At 35.4% G+C, this 19,740-nt stretch overlaps 1 protein-coding gene across 2 annotated transcripts; it reads left to right on the forward strand.

The window, feature by feature from the left end:
• The first annotated feature begins 1,324 nt into the window (after nt 1-1,324).
• LOC125242755 (THAP domain-containing protein 1-like) lies at nt 1,325-19,536 on the forward strand. Of its 2 annotated transcripts, XM_048151685.1 has the most exons (5): nt 1,325-1,520; nt 18,152-18,262; nt 18,345-18,525; nt 18,970-19,053; nt 19,141-19,536. In XM_048151685.1, the coding sequence occupies exons 1-5, from the start codon at nt 1,444-1,446 to the stop codon at nt 19,516-19,518; spliced, it is 831 nt and encodes a 276-aa protein (XP_048007642.1). In that variant the 5' UTR covers nt 1,325-1,443; the 3' UTR covers nt 19,519-19,536. The 2 variants fall into 2 exon arrangements, with proteins under 2 accessions (XP_048007642.1, XP_048007643.1); XM_048151686.1 differs by lacking the exon at nt 18,152-18,262.
• Nucleotides 19,537-19,740: the final 204 nt, after the last annotated feature.

Consider the following 19,740-nt stretch of genomic DNA (forward strand, 5'->3'; position numbering starts at 1 on the left):
ATTCTCTTCGCATGTATATATATATATATATATATATGTATCTCAATTTAATGTTTATGCCACGATATCTCCGTCGTTACTGGACCGATTTTTAAAATTTCTTTCTGTGTCATAATCTTCAGGCTTAAAGTGCAAATCTGCAAATTGTCGAACGCTCTGAAACATTTCCTTTTATCGGTACAATCGACAGCCAACGCTGCCTCCTTCCTTCATCTTTTGGAACACTGAAAAGTTTAATATTATTCATGTTAATTGTAAAGACATAAACAATAAAGTTGGTATTATTATACTGTGATATGAACTATGAACATAGAAACCGTACCAAGTTGATAGATTTAGCTCCATTCAATAAGAGTAAATACCATGCAAGAAAAAAGATTGGTCACCCTAGTCGTAAAACCACACATAGCATTATTTTTCTTTAAAGGTCATATTTATCGTTCTAAACCTATTCGTGGGAATTTTGATATAATTTGAGACAATGAAAACAATATAATGATAAGAACTAACCAAGATTACAAGCAAAATAGCAGAAAATTTATTGCCAGCGAGGTTTATGAACATTTTGGTAAAATAAGTACTTACTTGTGAAATTTTACGTCGGATTTCGGTTTCCATTTACTTCCACAATGGTTCACTATGCAATACATAGCGCAGAACTTAAGTAAATCGTCGAAAAACGTTTATTTCGCAAAATAAATATCTGAATCGGTGAATGACTTTTGACAATTCTGACATATCTCGGAAAGAGATAGAACATAGGAGTAAAGGTGAATGAACCTGGCTTCAACTCATTGGTCGGCACGCAAAATCCATGGTATATAATATTCTTGTGCTCGGCCAATGCTCGGCCTACAGTTGGCCTATGTACAGTATTAAAATAAAATTAAAATTGTGGTTTGAATCTCAATAAAATATTAGTTTTGAATATTTTTTATAGATTTCGTTATGGTTAAACGGTGTAGTCATTCTATTCTAGCCTAAACAATACAGACGCTTATTTTGGGACTGATAAACATTGGAATCGAGTGGGCAAATAAGGCTTCCCGTCTTAAAAATTCATAATCTTAAAAAAAATTAGTATGCAAATTGACACTGACAGATCTGTCAGTGTCTTGTCAGTGTCAGTTTGAACTGTCAGATTGCATACAAATTTTTTTTAAGATTATATTTTTAAGACAAGCCTAAAAGTAAAAAGAATCAGTTAAACAGTATTCCAGAGAAATGTTATACTTTATTTATAACCAATAACTCAGTGTATCATATCCGCTTTAGATAAATGATTAAAACAAAGAAGGTCCGAAGTCCGAACATCCTAGTGCAGTCATGCCAAGTGCGACTTTTTTTCGCACTTGTGTGATTGTATCCGAACGGCCCTCGCAGTACTCAATTTCATGTCGTTCTAAAAACATCTCCTGAAAAAAAATTCAATTTGCTGGAAATATGGTAGGTTGTGCAGTGAATGGATGTTATAACACAACAAATAATAATAAGAAACCGTCCGACATTACATTCCACGCGTAAGTACAGAGTTTAATGTGATATTTTTACGAAATTGTAAATACTAAAATTGAAATTTTCGTCGTCCGCACATTTCTTATAAATGTTGCCAGTCCAATGATTTTTGTTTCCGCCAAATGATATTTAAATATAAGTAATAACAATAAAATTGTGGGTTCTTTGTGTGTAGGTATATTTAAAGAAATATACATTTTGAAATGAAAAAATATTTTTCTAAGTTTTCCCAATGACATAAAATTTTGTTGTTTCATCGAAATTCTAATTCTAGCTAAGAATGTTAGCATAAAGCTAGGAACACACTACGCGGACGTCCGTCGTAAATCGACCGCGGACGGGAATCTGGACAATGAAATACACATAACCGTGCAAACTATCGGTCGACGGACGTGGACGTGGCCTTGAGCGCATGGACGTCCGATCGAAATCTGGCTCGCTGGATGTTTTGTTCCGTGCACACTGATCGGTCGCGGTCGCGGTCGATTTACGACGGACGTCCGCGTAGTATGTTCCTAGCTTGTGCACGGAGGACGTCCGTCGTAAATCGACCGCGGACGGGAATCTGGACAATGGAAATACACATAACCGTGCAAACTATCGGTCGACGGACGTGGACGTGGCCTTGAGCGCACGGACGTCCGATCGAAATCTGGCTCTCTGGATGTTTTGTTCCGTGCACACTGATAGGTCGCGGTCGCGGTCGTTTTACGACGGACGTCCGCGTAGTATGTTCCTAGCTTTATGTGTATTTCCATTGTCCAGATTCCCGTCCACGGTCGATTTACGACGGACGTCCGCGTAGTGTGTTCCTAGCTTTATCGTTATGAACGATCGATATTAACGTTTTGAGTTTGTATAGCTTTAACGGTATGAGATAGTATGTAAGGAGGTGTACCTACGGGTAAGCGAGAGAGAGATATATTCCTTCCCGCGCTTCCGCGCTCGGCGCGATTTGCTCTGGGTTTCAATAATTAATTAATTATGTATTATTAAATTTATGCCCCTGTTGTACACTCTGCTTTTCACTTCGATTGCGAGGAATTAGAGTCTGGCTAATGAAAGTTGAGCCCGAAAAAACGTGGCAATTTCAAAAAAATTGGAGCTGGCAACACATTGATAACATGGTTTCTTTTTTATTATTTCTAATTTATTTACAGCACTTACTTTACTAATTTTTATGGTGATATTCATTATTATTTATAGATTTCGCTGTTAACTTTTACCGAAATTCGTTAAAGTGACAGTCACACTGACAGATGACAATCGATGATATGACATCCAGAGTTGCTGTTTTAAAAAAATACTGGGTTCAACTTTCATTAGCCAGACTCTAATTATATTTTTCTCGGCAATTTACACCACGAAATTGTCGTAAAGCGAAAGAACATAACACATAACCAACTCCCGCCAACTTTTTTTTTCAACATGTAATCAGAGTTTCAGACGCTTGGTTTTTTGCCAAGTCAAAAATTTTTTCAACGATAAGTAATCGAATCCTATTTTATTTGATTTACTGAATTTAATGACAGAAAATACGGAATTCTAATAAATTGTAGCAAAAATAAAATTGTGCAATATGTTTTAACTGTTTGTCTCTTGAGACCGATTTCCTTAGTCTTAAAATAGTCATAGCCCTTCAGGTGGCGAAATCCGGGAGCCGACCGCACGTAAAGTGGCAGGTAACCGGGAGCCGGACTTGAAATAAAAAGCTGTTGAGTGGCAAGGATACCGATAAAATGACAGAAAAAGTTTACCCTTGAGTGGCGGGGCCCTCACGGGTGGTCATCGCGGATGTCACTTGTGTTACAAAAATTATAATTTCTCAAAAAGTGTAGGGATGTTGTGCATAAACCACTCAGATTAATTATAACACCAGATAGTGTTTCCGAACATCCTAGTGTTAGAAATGCCGCCTAGTTTAATACAAAACATGGATTAATCATATACCTTTTGTCTCGTTATATTGATAATTCCTCATATCATGTAAGCGGCACGATGATGATGATGATGTATTTAAGCTAGATTCTGAACGTAACCCTAACTGACAGCGCTGTTCTCTGTGGTCGAGCTGTCAATTAAAAGAAGTTATCCCGCGCGCGTTTTATGGGAGTCAGGACAGTCGAGCGTTGTGTATTTATTTAACTTAATAAATGTATTAATCAAGACCTAGTGCGTTTTATTCTTTCAATTCAGAAGTGCGATTTCAAACTTTCATGCTCACGCAGTATTTCGGTCAAATAAGTTGATTATCATACGAAGTTATCATTAGCGTCATGACGACGCGACGTTCCAAATAAACGCATTTACGCACTGTAAAATTCACTAAGTTTTGGTTAAATGCACTAAAGTCACGAAGTACTTAAATAGATTGATCAATATTCAATGAAGGTGTGATATCTATTGTCCAACCAGTAAGTACAATACTGTGTCTGAGGTAAGTTACATGCCTGAGTGCAGGTGTGTTGAAATGTGAAACTAATAATGAAATGTTTTACGCACTGACAAGTTCACAAATAAGATGATAATACAATCTGATCATTTATCTATGTATTGTACATTAAGTCCAGTAAAGAAATGCCTAATAAAAATGCTCATTTTGAAGCTGGTTTATATCAGTTTGTGGTGTATTGATTGCCATGGGGTGTGATTTCTGTCAAACTTGCACTTTTATTACATCAAGTGCATGCACAACATGCATTATCAGTATTATAATACCACACTGGACTTATGGTTTGGCCGTGGTTTCTTGTGTTTATTTTCCAGATCAGAAATGATTGCTTTGACTCCTAGGAATGGAGATCATGTATCAGAGAAATGTTCATGTATTGTGGAACAAAATTTTGGATGAAACAAACAACATAAATATGGACATTATAGCCATCCCTTTCTAATGTGATATGGGTCTGCAAAGTAACATAGCGGTATGTATATAATATATTGATGCCAAAACAGGTAATACTGTGAGATAATTATTATGTTTTTAATTGAGAAATAATAATTATTTATATATTTTAAATTATAAATGTGTACTGAATAATTTGAAGAGGGTGCATTTAGTTGTGCCGTACAGCAGGAATGATAGAAGTGTTCATAGTTGTGGTAAAGTCTCCGAGACTTATTCTTAATTTAAGTGTGAAATAAATGTGCTTGGCACCTTGAGGAGATGCTGAATTCCATAATAAATCATAATTAAGATGTATTTACAGAATTTTTAGAAAGTATTGAGGTAAGGAATATTAGTGTAGTTGTATGTTGCTGAAGTGAACCGGGTTATAATAAGTTTAAACTGCCACTTGCCTATCAACGGGGAAGTAATTGTATAACGGTTAAATATGAAAAATATTTATTTATATGAGCAAATTTACATAATAACTATGCTAGCTTGTATCAAAAAAAATAGGTCCGTGAGGCATTGTACAAAGAATGCTGGCGACCTTTCCTCGTTGTATTGCTGATATGTTGATTGAGTTGATTTCAAAAGATATCTGGTCAATTCTATTAATAATAAGAAATTCGTGACTGCACTGTTGTGTTGTGCCGCAGTGATATGACTTATATACCTAATAGTGATGTTAGACTACATTGAAGTTATTTATTTTTTTAAATAGAACTAAATTGAAGTTATGATCATTTTGTCAGGTTCCCATTTGAGTTTAATTGATCCATCACTCAGTACTTGTATTTACTAGTGTGATGTGAAGGGAAGATTGTATCTCGCTGGAAGTACAGTAGGTGTGTGATTTTGAATATTTTGAGATGATAGTTTAGATTGATTTGGAATCTAATGACTATTGATTAGTTCCACAAGAGGAAACATGGCAAAATTTACAACTATGTTCAGCTGTTGAAAAGCTCATCGCAAATAAATTTATTAATACATAATGGAAATTAAATACTTCCATAACGTAGGAGATTTATGTTATCCAAGTATTATTATTGTTTTGTATGTGTTTGCCTATCTTATGTGTAGGTATTATAGACATTCATTATGATGGAATATTAACCTGTGCAACAAGTACAGCGCTAAGGAACTGCTCACTTTGATTGCATAAGAAGAATAATGAAAGAATTTACTACTGCCAGTACTAGATGTGATTACTGATTACGATTAGAGATAGGTACTATTTCATTTATTCAGTAAAACTGTTCTTAACGTTGGTAAAACATCAGGAAACGGGAGGCACTACTGGTCGTTCTTATTGATATGATAAAACATTTTATGCCTCGTTTTGCTGCAAGTGTTTCTCGCAAAAAAAAAAGTACCTAGTTATGAAATATAGTGCCTATAAAGTGGGTCAAATGTAAGTTATATGGTGTCTTGTAGTTGCGGAACTGCGTCGATTTAAATTCTATAGAGTATTCACATTCTATAAAGGACTTCTCAATTGCAATCTCACTGTGCGGACCCAGTGGTATGTTCTAATTTCATTTTTATAATGTTTTTACTTTGTCAACTAAAATTTGGAAACGATCCCAAGGTTAGTGTCTCATGACATAGGTACTAATTGAATATTTAGTCTCTTGTACTTTATTTAATGAGGGGTAACAGGATCAAATCATCAATATATAATGTAACTACTATTATATGAGTTTATATACCTACTAGATAGTATCGTAATAAGAAAAACCATTACAAATGCATACAGTTATACCTACTTGAGCTGGTTGGTAATCTGTCTTTGATAATTTTCAATGTTTGTTCGAAATTAAAATTTTAAGTAATTTACACCATTTCTTTTACGAAAATTTGCCAAAAATGGACGCTATATAGTGCTGGCGTCTAGACAAAATGCACAGGCATTTGTTTTAGATAGAATCAGGGGTCGGACACTGTTCTGGTAGGGCGAGTTCGGCTGGCATTGCTGCATAGCAATTGTTAGGGTTGACACAACTTGAAGTTCCCTCGTGTGCTTGCAATGCCACACATAAGACAATTAGGTGAATAAAATCTGAATGGTCTAATAGTCTTAGGTATATGGTACGGATAGTACCATGCACTACAAAAGGAAAATACAATGCGACGCGGAACTTCGGTTCTATGGAAATTTCTGTATGTAAATACTATTATTTATTCTGTGGTTGAAGAGTCAAGTTCTACATTAAAATTTACTTTTATTGTATAATATTACCAAATACCAAAAATTTGGAAAATACACTCAATTTAGTGATAATATTACAGCATGTTGACTTTTTAACATTGGAACTTGAAGTACCTATGTAAGAAGTTTTTGTCTAAAACGACAGCAATGAATATTACTATCACTGCACCTGACAAACCAAGGTCCCTTGCAGCATCTGTATTTGTGTCTGTGTATTTGTACGTTCCCGATAAACTCAGAAACTGTTACACGAATGTTTAAAATGCGGTGTTTACCTCTGATAGATTGATTTTTGAGATGTTTCGATGTATGACTTGTCAAGCTTTTATGTAAATTGGGAGTTTTAATTGGAAGCACTACTGAAGCCGTTTGAGACAACAAAACAATGTGCATGAGATTACCTCTCTTTCATTAGAAAATAAAGTTCACGATGTCAATGTCTGTTCTTAGGGTAAAATTAAACTGGTCATAACCTGCTAACCCTGGCCATGTAGTAACTGTCTGCCAGACGCTAATGTATTCAATTGTGAAATGCTCTTTAATTATTTTATATTTCTATAGCTTTTAACTGTTACTTATAGATATTTTTGGGTCAATATACAAAGTTTAGTGGAAAGTAAATATATTGGAGTACTAATGATCCTGACTTTGGAATTTAGTACTTGTGTCCGGAAGACTAATTATAAAATAATTTTCACTTTCTAAACTACAGTACATGTCACATACTGTTCGTGACGCAACGCAAATGCTTAATTTTAATTCCAGCAAATGGTGATGCATTTCCCACCAATTTTAAAAGATAGATAAATGTATATTTTTGTACTTATATGTGTTCACAATCATAATTATGTTTGATAAATAACGTGTAAAATATTTATTGGTTTACATGTTGGATGCTGAATGTATATTATGTCCGAGAGCTGCGGTGACATGGTTGGAGAGCTTTGGTGGCATGGTTGGAGAGTTGCGGTGACATGGTTGGAGGCCGCTGCGTCCTGTGTGTACGTACGCGGTAGATAGAAGACAACTTGCCACCACTCCACGGCGGTTGGAGTGAGGCCGCTGCGTCCAGTGTGCGCACGCGGTGTTGAAGATGATTCGCTGGAGGCCGCTGCGTCCAGTGTGCGCACGCGGTGTTGAATCTTATTTTCGCTTGAGGCCGATACCCCCTGCGCGGGTACGCGGGTACAAGTAAGGGTCTCTGAGGCCGATAGCTCCCTGTGTGAGAACGCGGTAACAGAGATCACCAAATAGTCTGCTTGAGGCCGATAGCTCCCTGTGTGAGAACGCGGTAACAAGAGGCACCCCTACGCTTGCGTGAGACGGATGCTCCCTGTGCGAGTACGCCGTAACAAGCTCACCACACAGCCTGTGTCTGTGTACTTCATCGACAGCGCCAGTGGACAGCGTGGCGGCGGAGCTGCGACAGCTTTAAAACGGTGACTGTCAGGAGGCTGCGCAGGATCGGGACAGGTGGTGATCTCTCATTTCGTAGGCTGACTCATTTGGGATCACTGAGCGAAAATAGGTACGTGGTGGCATTATAAATATAATAGTACATATATTTTTACACCCTGTGCGTGTATCAGGATATAATATAGGACAACTAATGCTTGCATGAGACGGATACTCTCTGTGTGGGTACGCCGTAACAAGCTCACCATACAGCCTGTGTCTGTACATCTCAATTTACTAAAGTGAATTTCACATCTAGTGTGTGTATTGATATTATAAAAATAACAGTAGATATTTATATTGTTACTCCCTATGCATGTCTCAGGATATAATATAAGTTTAGCGGTCCAAATGTTTTGACGCCTTGTATTGTGTGCGTCGTGATATAATGATAACTGTGCATATACACCGTGTTTCACTTAACACTAAAAACCTGAAAACCGTTTGTTCAGAATCGAGAGTAGAATCGATTGAGCTATATCTTGATGGGGGTAATATTTTTATTTAAATTAGTATTATTAGTTATTTTTTATGTGCCTATTCTATTGTATTCATAATACAACATTGTGTACCTATATCGCATTGCTAGAGGTTGTTTACCTTTTTCAGTATTTGGAGGTATGTTTATCATAAGTTATAACAAAATAAACTCGTACCTAATTACAACCTTGTCATTTTGAACATTGGGTTTAAATTTGCTTACTGAGATTACCTGTCCAATTTGAAGCTGTGACAAAGCTTTAAAGTCTTTTACAGTGACATCGTAGCTGTCTATTGGTAAACCTTATGTCGTTGCAGTAACGTACACAAATAAATAGTTTAATGGTTTATGATGGTAGTTAGCAATTATTTTATTGAGTGTAGAGCTAAAAGTCAAGTAGAGTAGAAAATTAAAAATTCAATTTAAGAAAAAATAACCATCCGATTAAAAAAATGAATACTCTAGATGAGTTTAAAAAATAAAAAAAATCTGTTGGGGTGTCTGAGGTTTTGAGTGGTACCGGAAACACGTTGTATATTATTTTGCACCGTTTGTGTGTATTTAATTATCCAACACTGTTGTAAACTTTCTGCCTTAAATTCACGCTAGTCGTTGAGTTGCAGGAAATCATCCACGCTACGGTACCATACTATACATACACCCCGTGCGTGTGTGGGTGTGGACGTGGGACACGTTACGTGATGACACAAGTTACCAGACACTTACTTTCTGTTTCCAAGTCCAACTCATTACATTTACTGACGGTAGTTTTGGGTGACCACGAGAGCATATATATTGTAGTGTGGCATACCCACGGTTCAGCGGCGGCATTGCGAGCAGCGACTAAGGCCCTCTTGCACCAACCACTTAACTCGGGGTTAGTGGGCTGTCATCTGTCAAATTCCATATAAAATGGTGCGTTAACCCTCGGGTTAACCCTTCATTTTCGTTGGTGCAAGTGGCCCTAAGTGTAGTAGGTGTTATTGGTTATAATTATAACCTTAAGCTTCACATTAGCTTGTGATGCAACAGTCTTACTCTTGTTATAGGTAGTAGGTACCTATATTGAAGTGTATGTTTACCTGACTATGCACTCGCTGTCCAAAGATGTAGATTTAGCAATTACAAAACTTATTTTTAAAATCAATATATAAATATGTGTTACGTAGATATAAACAATATTCATTCAGTACTTTCAGTAGTGATACTAGAAAACAATGTGAATTATGATATTCATTTTCCTCAAATCGCAACAATTTTTGTGTGTACCTATTGTAAGGCCGTAATGTTTATATGTACTACAACAAAATTCGTTCAACAGTGAATGTAATTTACCTAGAATAAGTAAGTATAACCAAAGACATATGTAACTCCGTATAGACAGCTACAGTCTAAGAAAATACGGAACCCTAAAAACGTACCTCAGAACCATTTAGAAATAGGTACGGTAGCCTAGATGGCGCTAATACTAATATTTGACATTTTAACACATATCAAGCTAAGAATATGGGCTAAATTGTCTAAACTGAGGTTTAGAAGTTTCAAGCTTGTGTGGAGAGATGGCAGTCTATGCACTGTGCTTACATAATATATTATGTTGACAGAACTCTATAATATTCGATCTTCTTCATTCATATTCATTCATATTATTTATGGCATTCATATCATTCTTTGGTATAACAATAGATCTACAAGGAAGTTGGCACAGCCTTCGGAAAACTAATACGTTGTTAGAGGTGTAATTGATTTCCAAAATAAACCAGCGAATGCTTCCACATAACACAAAACATTTAAATAAAATATGAATAACTAACTCAACGTAGTTTTCTGCTTCTTTACTTATTTTCGATATTACAAATTTAATAAATTTCATCTAAACTGTTAAACGTTTACATATTATTGTGTAAGGGTGTTACTGCTTTAACTGAAACAGATATTATTAATAAAATGTGATTTGAAAATTTAATAACGTGCAATAGGCTAGGCTATAAAATATTTTATGCAGTGCACCAAATAATTAGAAGAAATATATGGACAGTAATTATGTTTAAACATTATTTCTATTTAATAAGTCAAAGAAAAGATATAAAAAGTAAATGAATTGACCGTGACGTCACTCCTCAGTATTTCATAGTAATTCCACATTAGCAAATCGTTTTGACAGTTTTTTAAAAAAAAAGCTGATTTGACTAGTAGGAAACTAGCCTATTCGAACAATATGGGTTGACCTTGGGATGTAGACCGTGACAGACTGATGCTGTTATACACCTTTTTGGATACGTCTTTCTAGGGTTGCATGTTGCTTAACTTGTTACTGTACTTTTGTTAAAATAAAAATAAAAAAATATTTTATTTTCTAAATTTGTTAACAAGTGTTAGCTATATGATTATGTACTTATACATCGGTAGTTGGATGAGGACATCCAGTCTATTACGGATGGCCGGAGACATTATGTATAAGTAGAATTGTTCTGTCTTTGTTTTATTAGAATCTTTGTCAAAATGTAAAAATATTTTTTTTTATGCAGTGGAACTTTACTTAGGTACTCGAACCTTGACTTTTGATTTCGTGACACCTAGTTTTTGATTTGATTATGTTTTATTTTCGCTACCCGAAGGTTGTCTGGTAGAGGTCGCTCTTGAGCGATAATACCACCTGTTGTCTGCCTCTGTTTAAAATAATTTGTTTTGTCGCCACTATTTTTTTTCTGTAAGTATCTTTTGCGGAGGTGTGCCAATAAAGGCTAATACTATCTATATACCTTCATAAGACGAAGTCATCGTTAACACAAAATTACCCACTGGAAAATTATATTTTCTTGTGTCCAAAATTTCCACTGCATAATGACAAAATTGTGTATGTTATACCTACAGATTGCTAAGTCAACCTTTTTTTTGTCAGTGTTTTGCTAAAGGTGCACAAATATTAATAACTAATACTTGGCAATTCTTATAATAGCTGTAACCTATAAATGTATTAGGACTCTCTTATCATCATCATCCTCTTTGCGTTATCTTTTTTTTTGATATAAATTGTAAACGAATGACCTTAACTAGCAAAATGCAATTGATGATTATGATAATCTGTTAGTTTCTTAAGAAATATGTTTTTGTTTCTTATTTGCCTAGAGTCAGGCAAACAGCAGGATGGCCGATTGTTAGAAATGCCGCCTAGTTTAATACAAAACATGGATTAATCATATACCTTTTGTCTCGTTATATTGATAATTCCTCATATCATGTAAGCGGCACGATGATGATGATGATGTATTTAAGCTAGATTCTGAACGTAACCCTAACTGACAGCGCTGTTCTCTGTGGTCGAGCTGTCAATTAAAAGAAGTTATCCCGCGCGCGTTTTATGGGAGTCAGGACAGTCGAGCGTTGTGTATTTATTTAACTTAATAAATGTATTAATCAAGACCTAGTGCGTTTTATTCTTTCACTAGTGAAGCCATGCCAAGTGCGAATTTTTTTCGCACTTGTGTGATTGTATCCGAACGGCCCTCGCAGTACTCAATTTAAAGTCGTTCTAGAAACATCTCCCGAAAAAAAATTAATTTGCGAGTAATATGGTAGTTTGTGTCGAGAATGGATGTTATAACACAACATATAATAAAAAAGAACCCGCCCGATATTACATTCCACGTGAAAATATAGAGTTTAAGGTGATATTTTTAAGAAATAGTAAATACTAAAATTGAAATTTTCGTTGTCCGCCATTTCTTATAAATGTTGCCAGTCCAATGATTTTTTTCCGCCAAATGATGTTTAAAATATAAGGTAACAACAATTTTAGGTTCTTTGTATGTATATTTAATGAAATACATTTTAAAATGAAAAAATATTTTTCTAAGTTTAAAGACAAACATTTTGTTGTTTTATCGAAATTCTAATTTTAGCTAAGAATTATAGTATCTAGTAGTTTCTTCATTTTAGATTTCCTACTAATCCGCTTCTGTCTGCGAAACGTACGAATGTCATGGTACTCGTATTTCAGTCAGTCTCAGTACAAGAAGTACTGAAATTGACTGAACTAGCATGCGAAATACGAACGTTTCCGGAAAAATACGAAGGAAAAGCTTTTCACACTACTACAACTTTCGATATTTTCACAGTTTTATTTCATGTGTAAATATAGCGCTAATAATCAATATTAATAAATTAAAAGTAAATGTGTTTACACATGAATGCCTGTACGTGGGAGCTAGAAAATAATAACTCTTTCTCGCTCCCAATTACAGGATAGTAATTGGATGACTGGTGCGGCAGGGTCCTCGTACGGTCATGTGTTAGCACTATAATAACACTCCCAATTCGTAGATGTTAAAAACAAATCGATAGCATAAGTAGAACAGTTCTTAAGATATTTAGAAATATGACAGACAGACAGACGGCCAGAGTCGCACCATATCAAAAGGGTTCCTGTTGTACAGTCAACGTCAAAAGTGAGTGATCAAAATCAACGTTTCAAAACATCTTCTAGTGCTAGTGCTAGATGTAACAAGTTATACCAACGTGTCAGTTTAAAATGATGTTTTAATTAGTCAAAAGAAAATGATCATAACAACACCGAGACACAGAAACGAAGTGACAAGTCAATGTTTCAAATCGATATAATGATACACAATGTCATATCAGTCGAATGAGTAGGGCACACTGATAATTTATCCCGCCATTCGGCGCCTGTGCAAGTGTCTAGGCATGTCACTGTCATTCATATGTGTGAGAGAGAGAAAACATATCATCTTCTCGCTCTCACGTATGAAATCCATCAGTCATAACTTATGAGTGTGCCGCCTCATTGTCAAAATATTCCGAATGAAAGTTCGGTAAAAAAGGATTTATTTTCAATTTAGCCAAAAATCATATGTAACCTTATTTCAAACTTTAGCGGACGTGAGAGGTGTCATAGTCGTGTCTCACGTTTGTCTCACGAATGTAACCGATATAGACCGAACATCTGACTTGTACTCCGAGGTGTCGCATAAATCTGTATTTTATAACAACACTCAACAATTACTTTGACAGTTTGAATGGTATGTCACTTAATTTTGTAGAATCAAAATAAATGTGATCACTTACTTATGACACTTTATGTATACATTTACTTCTAATAAACTATAATAGTCAGTAACATTTGACTTAAATTATTTTATATATTGTTTTGGGACCCTAATTCATCAGTTTCTTTTGCTGTTGACTATACCCGGTTACTTTAGATACCTAATAGGTAACCGAACAGAAATTTATCTGTATAGGCACTCAATATGTATATTTTTAAAATAAATTCATTTCAACCATTACTTACAACATTTCCATGGCACACGCACTAAAAATAATTAGTAATTAATTATTATAAACAAGTACAACGACTTTGTAAAAATCCCAACTTTGAGCGAAATCATTTTTCTCTGGCAACATTTTTTATATGCATGTGTGCGTGGGGCGAGCGTAAAACAGGAGCGTTCCACGCACACATCGATCGGGTTTTGGCTTCATTGTTGGCCGATGAGTTGTATGGAAACTATATTTCTATGTGTAATATTTCTATGCATAAACCATATATCACTGGATTCATTATGAAACGGCTAAAATCATTCCATAGCAAAAAAATACATTCCATTTATGTGAATTTTGCTAGACTCGATCAAATATCAGGTGGCTACGTTTTCCACTTCCATGTATTAAAGTAACTTTATTTAGGAAAACAAACAGTAAATTGTATAAAAAAGTAATTCAGGGACTTAAATATACATTTATTTACACTTATATCCCTTTTTTTAACATATTACAGTACAATTTTTGCAAAAAAGACGGTTTTTAAACACGTGTCTCAAATATGGCAGGCGGTTGGTCCAATCAAATTGGGTCATATTTCAAGCTGTTTTGAAGTTGAGGGTGTTGGACCTTTACTGAATGCCGTCCTTGTTTAGTGACGAATGGTTCGTGCAAGTGTGAGGAAGCTAGATACAGTTTTAGACGGTTTTATTTATATATTTAGGTATATCGTCGCACGGGGTCCGGGAGCCGGTCCCTGCCACTTATCGGCTTGTTTTTCCCAGAGTCCGGCTCCCGGCGCCTGCCACTTAACGGAATGTTTTATAAAACGACCGTGCCACTTATCCCCTATGCAACTTGTAGCTCCGCCACCTGAAGGGTTAACAGACAGTCTTAAAAATTCATAATCTTAAAAAAAACTTGTATGCAATCTGACAGTTCAAACTGACACTGACAAGACACTGACAGATCTGAACTGTCAGATTGCATACAAGTTTTTTTTAAGATTATGAATTTTTAAGACTGTCTGTGGGGAGCCTTAAAATTCATAACTTGATAAAATCATAGGCTCCCCACAGACAGTCTTAAAAATTCATAATCTTAAAAAAAACTTGTATGCAATCTGACAGTTCAAACTGACACTGACAAGACACTGACAGATCTGAACTGTCAGATTGCATACAAGTTTTTTTTAAGATTATGAATTTTTAAGACTGTCTGTGGGGAGCCTTAATCAGTACAGAAATCAGATCGAGTGCACGGATTTCCATACAATTTCGCGACTGTCCACACACACTCTTGTTTTTTATGATTATGAATTTTAAGACTGTCTGTTGCCGGCCTTAGAAGAAAATTTAACACGCTTCATTATCAGTTTAATATGTAACTATTTACACAACAAAACAAATTAGAATAAACTACATATTTCGTGACACTAACCATAATATAAGTAGGTACGTATATAGTTAATTGCTAAAACAATTTGAAAACTGTATTTTAAATAATTTCACAGTGCTTTCCCGCTACAATAAACTTTTTTTTATATTTTTATTAAACTGTAGGGACCAAGGTAATATGAAGAACAGCCAAGTAAACGCAACGTATTTAACCAGTCACTTAATTGTTAGATGAAAAAGTTGTATTTTAATTTTTTTTAAACGAAGTATTAATTATGTATAACAAATAAATTTCGTTTTCACTTCTCATGCTTGAAAAGTGCACCTTTATGTAGTTTAGTTATAAAAAGGACTTGTAGTTTCATGTAAACGTTTTGGTGTTAAACTGTAAGTTTATATTGAAATTAAATAAATGAAATGAAATGTAGTGCGAAGACGACATAAAATCGCATTTTATGTTCTAGAGCATAAAGTACAATTTTCTTCTAAGGCCGGCTACAGACAGTCTTAAAATTCATAATCTTAAAAAAAAGAGTGTGTGTGTGGACAGTCGCGAAATTGTATGGAACTCCGTGCACTCGATCTGATTTTTGTACTGATTATGATTTTATCAAATTATGAATTTTAAGACTGTCTTTTGCCGGCCTAAGACTAAGGAAATCGGTCTCAAGAGACAAACAGTTAAAAAATATTGCACAATTTTACTTTTGCTACAATTTATTAGAATTCCGTATTTTCTTTCATTAAATTTAGTTAATCAAATAAAATAAGATTCGATTACTTATCGTTATGGCCGCTGTACACATATGTCCAACGGTTCCACCAGCCCTTTGTGAAACCCCTTGGCCAAGATAAGAGCCGCTGTTTACACATTGGCGAACCAATCACTTGGCATTGGCTCTTCATGAAGGATGGACGTGGAATAGAAAAGTCTAGGAAATTCTAGGTCATAGACGTTGTCAGAAAAATTTGATTAAAAAATAATAACCCCGTAGTAAAATTAAATTATTTGAAATATTAACAATTTTTTGAATATTCTGATAAGAACATTTATCTTTTTTGGGAAATACATTAAACATTTGCAAGGTTATTTTATTTCCTAAAATCTACACAATTATTGGCATAGATAAACTTATTATTTTCGTAAATATTTCACTACTGTCCTCTCTGACGGCTGACGACCGACTGAATGAAGCGCCAACGTGTAAACGCAGTTGGCCATTGGCGCCAAGATCCTTTGATGTGTGGACAAAAAACCGACACCAATCGGTTGGCCGGCAAGCGCAAGCGCCAACTGCCAACTTACGGCCAAGTAGCCCTCTACACACTTGGCCAAGGGGTTTGGTGGAACCGTTGGCCATGTGTGTACAGGGGCCATTAAAAAAATTTTTGACTTGGCAAAAAACCAAGCGTCTGAAACTCTGATTACATGTTGAAAAAAAAAGTTGGCGGGAGTTGGTTATGTATTATGTTCTTTCGCTTTACGATAATTTCGTGGTGTAAATTGCCGAGAACATTGTAATTGTATTCATAACATTGTAAGTTGTAACCCATATAGGTACATAAGAAGCATGATATTATTGTACAATAATAATCGTAAGTTACTGCACCCGCAGAGTTATGCATGTTGTTACGCTACCCACTCCTATGTAGTATTAGTTAATATTGTATAGTTTTTGCATCGCACGGTCGCGGGTACAGAACGAATACCAACCTTATTCCTATACAGATACGAACTTACTCGTGTTTCCCTGAGATGCAAAAAACACCACGTTATTGTACTTAAATAGCATTAAGTTAAATTTTAATTCTCATTTTAAGTGAATAATGTATATTCTTATGAGAATAAATGTCTTAAACCATAAAATATAATTAATTCCTCGCAATCGAAGTGAAAAGCAGAGTGTACAACAGGGGCATAAATTTAATAATAATTATTGAAACCCAGAGCAAATCGCGCCGAGCGCGGAAGCGCGGGAAGGAATATATCTCCCTCTCGCTTACCCGTAGGTACACCTCCTTACATACTATCTCATACCGTTCAGGTGGAATGCGGAATTACTGAAAGTACATAAATTTACTAAGTTATAGTGATTTTTTCCATACGTACATAATAAACAGCATTGGTACATCAATTTCCATAAGAAAAAAGTAGATGATGTAATTTCTATCTATGAGAACTGAGTGGCGCCGCTGCAGAGCATGCTCTGCAGCGGCGCCACAATAAAAGCCCATTATTTCATTTCCCGCTATAGGTACAGTCATAACATTACACGTACATACTGTACGTCTTATGGCCCCTGTACACATATGGCCAACGGTTTCACCAACCCCCTTGGCCAAGCGTGTAGAGGGCTACTTGGCCGTAAGTTGGCAGTTGGCGCTTGCGCTTGCCGGCCAACCGATTGGTGTCGGTTTTTTGTCCACACATCAAAGGATCTTGGCGCCAATGGCCAACTGAGTTTACACGTTGGCGCTTCATTCAGTTGGTCGTCAGCCGTCAGAGAGGACAGTAGTGAAATATTTACGAAAATAATAAGTTTATCTATGCCAATAATAGTGTAGATTTTAGTAAATAAAATAACCTTGCAAATTTTTAATGTATTTCCTAAAAAAGATAAATGTTCTTATCAGAATATTAAAAAAATTGTTAATATTTGAAATAACTTAATTTTACTACGGGGTTATTATTTTTTAATCAATTTTTTCTGACAACTACTATGACCTAGAATTTCCTAGACTTTTCCATTCCACGTCCATCTTTCATGAAGAGCCAATGCCAAGTGATTGGTTCGCCAATGTGTAAACAGCGGCTCTTATCTTGGCCAAGGGGTTTCACAAAGGGCTGGTGGAACCGTTGGCCATATGTGTACAGCGGCCATTACGAACATCATTTTAACATATAATTAGTTGAATTTCAGTAAGGTGGCGCCGCTGCAGAGTAGCACACAACTTTACCTACATCCATGTAATACAATATGTAGAGATATAGTTTTAATTCAGGTCAAATGCGATTCTAACGGTTTTATTAGGTACTTTATTTGAAATATTATTCTTTTATTTATCAGAGTTAAAATTCTTTAACCAAGAATTTTCGTATAATTTTCGTTTTAGATTTCCGATTGATCCGCTTCTGGCTGCGAAATGGACGGAGAAAATTAGACTGAACAGGAACGATGCTACGTGGAAACCGACCAAACACAGTCGAATATGCTCGGTGCATTTTGACGAGGGGGACAAATACGAAAGTAAAAATGGCTTGCGCAAGTTATGCCGTGGCACGGTCCCAACTAAAGTAAATATTACCTTCCTACCAGATTTTATTTAATTTCCAATGTAAGTAGCGTTTCTGTGCTAGTTTCCGTCCAGCGCAGTAGTATTCGTCCATACGACAAAATTTTAAAACAAAATATTATTTGATTTTGATAAATATTAAAATTATAATTAGGTATTATGTTGAAATCTTAATTCCCGCTTTAAGCTATTATTTTTTTTGACTATATTGACTATATTGTATTTAGCATAGAATTAAAGTATTTTTTTTGCTATTCCGTGTGAAAACTAGAGTAGAACTGGGGACGGAAACTAGCATAATGACCCCATGTATAGTGAGCTGCAAAAGCATATGGCGAATTTATCAATTTCTTCTCTCAATGCAACTTTGCAGCTCACTGTACCTACTAGTTTCAATGTTAATATGAAATGATTTCGTTTAATTAATTGTTCATTTTAATTACAGAATGTACCTGTTTTTATCACAGAAGAGAAACGCAATGACCCATGTAACATTCTAAATCAACACGGCCCAAGTTCACCACAACGGGTATGTTTGAAATATTATTGTTGTGTGTCTTATTTCAATTTGATTCGTAGAATAATACATAGTAATAAATAATACGAATGATTCCAGGGTACCTCGCGAGACGACGCTAACAAAACACAATTAAAATCACCATCTTTATCTTCCACTTCCATAGCGTCTTCAATTTTTGATTCACCAAAAGAGGCTTCATTGCGGCAAAAATTAAAGAGGAAAGTAATTTTGCAACGCAAATTGACTAAAAAAATCAAATTCCTTCAACAAAAAACACGACGATTAACGAAAAGAAATGAATCACTACAGAATATTATAAAAGAATTACGCAAAAAAAGATCTGTCAATAACGACGTGTGCAACGTATTATCAGAAAAAGTACAGCAAGCAGAGCAGTACAAGACCATGGCTTTAGAAAAAACTACAGCAAATAAACAGCTCATGCCAGAATGTACTCCAGTGAATAGATATTAAAGTTCTGCCTCCCTTTTATATAGGTATTTTTATATAAATCTCGTCTTTTTGCAGTAACGGAATTAATTACCTAAGTTATCCAATCAAAAAAAATCACAATTTTGAGGGAAATACATACAATACATCAAATTGCTCATCACACAAATAAATGCCCGTACCGGGATTCAAACCCGGGACCGTGGCTTAGCAGGCAGGGTCACTACCAACTACGCCAGACCGGTC

Source organism: Leguminivora glycinivorella, chromosome 3 (assembly GCF_023078275.1).
Source record: "Leguminivora glycinivorella isolate SPB_JAAS2020 chromosome 3, LegGlyc_1.1, whole genome shotgun sequence".
NCBI classification, from domain to species: domain Eukaryota; kingdom Metazoa; phylum Arthropoda; class Insecta; order Lepidoptera; family Tortricidae; genus Leguminivora; species Leguminivora glycinivorella.

Bases quoted from the DNA above. Each gene is read 5' to 3' on its own strand.
- LOC125242755 (XM_048151685.1), top strand. From the start codon at position 1,444: ATGGTAGGTTGTGCAGTGAATGGATGTTATAACACAACAAATAATAAT. The intron at 1,521-18,151 runs GTAAGTACAGAG...GTTGAATTTCAG, and splicing joins TCCGACATTACATTCCACGC to TAAGGTGGCGCCGCTGCAGA. The intron at 18,526-18,969 runs GTAAATATTACC...TTTTAATTACAG, and splicing joins GTGGCACGGTCCCAACTAAA to AATGTACCTGTTTTTATCAC.